This window comes from Haplochromis burtoni, unplaced genomic scaffold (genome assembly GCF_018398535.1).
Source record: "Haplochromis burtoni strain Fernald_Lab_line unplaced genomic scaffold, NCSU_Asbu1 Contig_2981, whole genome shotgun sequence".
Lineage (NCBI taxonomy): Eukaryota > Metazoa > Chordata > Actinopteri > Cichliformes > Cichlidae > Haplochromis > Haplochromis burtoni.
Window position 1 is genome coordinate 3977 of NW_024585342.1, and position 4956 is coordinate 8932.

At 37.7% G+C, this 4956-nt stretch overlaps 1 protein-coding gene across 1 annotated transcript; it reads left to right on the forward strand.

Moving 5' to 3' along the window:
* Positions 1-1453: 1453 nt before the first annotated feature.
* LOC121811868 lies at positions 1454-4946 on the forward strand (the record flags this gene model as incomplete). The annotated part of the gene is made up of 3 exons (XM_042217781.1): positions 1454-1627; positions 2800-2866; positions 3390-4946. A coding segment is annotated over exon 3 (971 nt), but the record flags the coding sequence as incomplete, so codon positions are not given.
* Between the last annotated feature and the right edge of the window lie 10 nt (positions 4947-4956).

Genomic DNA, 4956 nt, shown 5'->3' on the forward strand with positions numbered 1-4956 from the left:
TTTGGAGCTGCTTCATAAACACTATTTAAAGGTGTTTTTGTTTTCTTTTTGACTTCTTTGACCAGAGCCCTACACAAAGGAAGAGGGCAGAGGACCTCATTTTCTCAAGGAACATCCCTCACACACTCTCAAGACTGTGAAAGTTAGCATTTTTTCTTTTAGTAAATTTAATAATTACAGCACCACTGTGGATTTTAAATGAAACAATCAAATAGTGATTGAAGTGCAGACTTTCAGCTTTAACTCAAAGGGTTAATTCCCTGCTCCCCGTAACCACATGATAACATGTGTACCCTTTCCTCACCAAATGTATTATTACAAGATCTTTGACACTGGAGATGGTCTGGGTTTCAGACAAATTAACTGGCAAGCTAGCTTTGATATTGTTAGTTTCTTGTGTTTATTCATGTCTTCACCAGGTTCTTTGACATTTCGCTGCTGTACTGTTCACTACAGCTTTGTGTTTGACTTCTTACATTGTATATTGTAATGGCAGAGATATTATAATATTTAAGGGGCTGCAGTGGCTGCTACAGCTGTGGGGGGCAATACTTTGGTGAAATGTCCTGGACCCTGGAAAAGAGACTGTGTAGACTGGGTAAGCAATACTTTGGTGAAATGTCCTGGACCCTGGAAATAAAGTTACCTTGAAAATTACCTTGAAGAGACTGTGTAGACTGGGTGAGCAAATAAAGGTCACTGGCCCAGAGTCATATGTTGATATTCAGTGTCAGTTATGCAACCGTTCCAGCCATCTCTATATGCTCTTTATTTCATGCTGTTAATATAAGGGGAAAAAATAAACTCTTGCTGATTAAATAAGCATTGTCTGTGGAGCCACAGTCTGATCCTGTAGTGTAGCTCCAGTTTGCACATTTATTCTCAGCCACATTTGGGTTATAGTGCAGCCAATATTTAGCATAAGTAAATTTTGATTAAAATTTGTGTTTGCATTCTGCAATTGAAGACATGCTCAGTTATTTATGAACATGGTCTTTGACAAGAAATGGACTTGTAACATGGGGGTACATATCTCAATCTAAAAAAACTTTAACAACTAATAAGCGTTACCCAAAGCCAATCAACGTCATCCAAGGGATCAGTATGGCCAGTAGCGGTTTTTGATACGGGCGACACGGGCATCTGCTCCTAGGGTACAGGGAGGAGAGGGCGGGGCGGCAGTGGATTCTCTGACCGGCTGGAGCAGCATCTAATAACCAACTCGCAAAATAAAACAAAATAAAAACAAACCAACAAACACGAAAACAGCAGACATCATGATACAGACTTATAATTTGCACCGATGTTTTTTCTATGAAAAGTGAGCGAGAGCCCTCGGTGCGCCTGCTCGCTGCTGAAGTCAAAGTAAACTTTATTGTCATCTCCGCTACTTACAGTCCAGCATATAGAGAGACGAGACGACGAGGCTCCAGCTACAGCAGTGCAAGTATAACCCCTATAGACATGGTTACTAGTATTTTCTTGTTTTTACCTGGTATTATTATTTCCGACACCCCTTGAACACACTTTGATTTTCCGTAGTTCAGTGAATGCAACAAAAGCACGTTGCTGCATTAAGCTAGGCAAAACGGAGCAAGACACCCGAGAGCAATTAACAAGCTACACAGTGAGTCTTTCGGTATAAAATAAGTGTTATAAAGTATTTTCAACAGTCTCTAACTTAAAGTTATGTGAGTCATTCCTACTATTCGGTGCCATTTCAGTGTGATCACTCTTCATCAAAAAATACAAAATTTTGAATTATTTTAACATTTCATCTAAAAGAGGGATTTTCAACCTATAAGAAAAATGTATTGGTCCAGCTAAGGATATTATATTATAATATTTTTTAAAATCAAAGTCTTTACCCATGACGTGCCAAATGTCCACCCTGTTACAGGACATTCAATTTTCTATTAATAACTGTTTTGAATACACAGTTATAGTAATATTTACATTTTCTAAAAGCTACAATGTCCCTTTTTAAAATCTGCAAGGAAATTTCATGTTACAGTGCATAGCAATAACAGGGGTGACGGTAACAGGGGGGAGATTTTATGCTAAACTTAGCCATTACTACTAGTATGATGAACAACAAGCTAGTACATGGTGACCACTAAGAACCATTTTTAACATGTTTATTAGCCATATTATAAAAATTACAAAAAAAAAATTGTTTCCATTATTAATAAGCGTAACAGGTTGGACGTGTTATGCTTTGCCACATTACAAAATCTTGCTAAAACATTGAAAAAAGGGTTGATTAAAGAGTGGTACTTACTCGTCTTCTTCTTGAAAGTTTTCCCTCCAAAATATGTTACATCCGGGAGTGTCATGTGACTAAAAGAATAATCAGGTGATGTGTTCTATGGAATTCTTATCAGAGTAACAGGGGTGACAGTTGATTCAGGGACACAACATTTTTTAAAGATTTTAAGTATTAAACATGGCTTAATAATAAAAAAGAACATTTGATGAGGAACATTAGAAATAAGCCAATCCAGAAATGATGAAAAATCTAGATTTTTTATTTTTTTTTTAAGTTATATTTGTAACTGAAGTCGAGCAAGCATGACTGGGGACATAGTACTTTAGTGACTTGTGCTAAAATAAAAGTAATTTACTTTTAATGTATTTATCCTGTGTATATATCAATGTGTTCTATGGTAGAGGGGGGTTAAACATACAAGAAAATGGTTTAGAAATAAGCATTAGACAAGTTTTACACTAAATATACCATATTATGTCATGAGGACTCAAATGGCACCGAATAGTAAGAATGACCCATGTACTTTTCAGAGGCCTTTATGTGTTTTACTCTCGACCAAAACCAGGCAGAGCGTGTATTTGTTTCTTGGGAATTCCGGTGAGTTACTAGAGATGATAAGTTAGCAGGAAAACTTATGCTAATTGTACATGTGGTAAACACTGCAACAGTGCGAATTCTGTATTGTCTAAAAAAAGCTAAAACCAGTCGGAGTACTTGAATTGTGTGTGAAATGGAATGTCGTATTTTATTTTATTGTCTATTTGATTGGGCATCTTCACAAATGCGCAAAACTAATGCAGGATGCACTTTTCTTTTAACCATGAATGTTGTCCAGTGCCTTTTCTGCACTTTGTCATTTCAGTATAGGTTAATACATGTAAATAAGTTATTTAAAACTAGTTACGTTACAAACATTTCATGATGTGATTACATATGCCTTAAAAAGGGGTATATAAATACAATTGATTGTAATGCTGTAAAGCAATACAAATGGAATTCATAGAGACAGAACAATGTTAAAATAACAGTGTACTTGATTTTGAAAACTTTATGAGATCTCATTTTATTTAGAAAAACTGTTAAGAACTATTTTGTTTATTGCTCTGTACTGTATGTGCAGACTGGTTTTTTGTGATCCTGGATCTGAAGTGGTTCTGGATATGGATGGCGAGCCAGACCCTGTGAAAACTCTTGGCGAATCCAAAAGCAGTGTGGCCAGCTGTTCTGGATGCAGGAGTAGAGCTACAGTCTGAATTACTTCGAATCGCAGGATTTCAGATAAGCAAGAACAAAAACTGCTTACTTGATACGGATTGTTTCTCTGGGAAACAGTTGAACTCCCAATATCCTGCTCATCAGGAGTCAGGTCTAAAGAGACTACTTATTTTATTTTATTTTGTTGTTATTTTCAAAAGAGCGCTCTTCTCTGTTGATTTTCTGTTAATTTTCTATGCTGTTTACATTGGGTTATTGCACCACTGTAACATTGTAATAAATCTGCCGGCTGTTCAACACTCAATTCTCTCAAATTTATTTTACTCCTCTCGAATCTAGTCTATAAGTTTAATCCTACTATACTAAGCAGGTGTTACATAAAAGTGGCGAGCTAGCCAGGAGGAGTTTGGCTATTTAATGCCTTTAATCCAATCATTGGCACACAGTTGGCAGTTTTATGACAATTTTTGCTCATTTTCCACTGAAGTAACATGGATGTCATTGAACGTGAACGTATCAAGGTACCAAATGCTGTACTAATCAATGGGTTTTCTGGTACAGAGACTGATGAAGAAGTTGTTAAGTTTTTGCAACACTATGGTTCTATTGCACGGACAGTGAAAATTGCTAGTTCTGACCTTGACTTTAAAGATACAGTTATAGTTGAGTTTGAGTATGGCACAGCCATTGAATCGATTCAGGGTGAACTACCCTGTCACAGAACAACATCTGACCCAAATGTAGTTCACAGCATCCAACTCTTATCCCCAATTTACAGTGCTAAGCTAATGGCTAGTACTAAAGAGTCTTACCTTTCTAATTTAAAGGGTATTGCTAAGGTGAGTGGGGTAGATTATGAGAAAATGCTACTCAGTGAACTTAGCAAACTTCAGGCCTCTGCTGGGGAAAGGGAGGGTACAGCCCCCTCTAAGGTCATTTCAGTAGATGACCCAGTCCCTTTAATACCTGGTTCTGTTTTGAGACGACCAAGCAGTGAAACTATCCCACCCACTGTGACCACTGACACCATCAACCCTTCCCTTACTGACAGACCAGCTCCTATTTTGAACCCTGAACACTTGACCACACCTGAAGTCCAGAGGGTCATTGTGGAGCACATTGTCAAAAGTACTGACATGTCCCAATCCTATCCAAGCTCTGCAAAACTCAGGTCCTTTTCTGGAAAAACTCCATGCCCTAATACGGAGGTTGACTATGACACTTGGCGAAGTCATGTTGAGTTTTATCTTGCAGATTCTTCTGTTCCTGAAAGACAAGTAGTACGGAAGATCATTGATAGCCTCTTACCGCCAGCTGCAAACATTGTTAAACAATTGGGTCCCTTGTCCAGCCTCAAAGACTTTTTGAGCTTGTTTGATTCTGCATATGGAACTGTAGATGACGTTGATGAGCTGTTCGCAAAATTCTTGAGTACAAACCAAAATGCTGGCGAAAAACTTCAGCCTATGTGA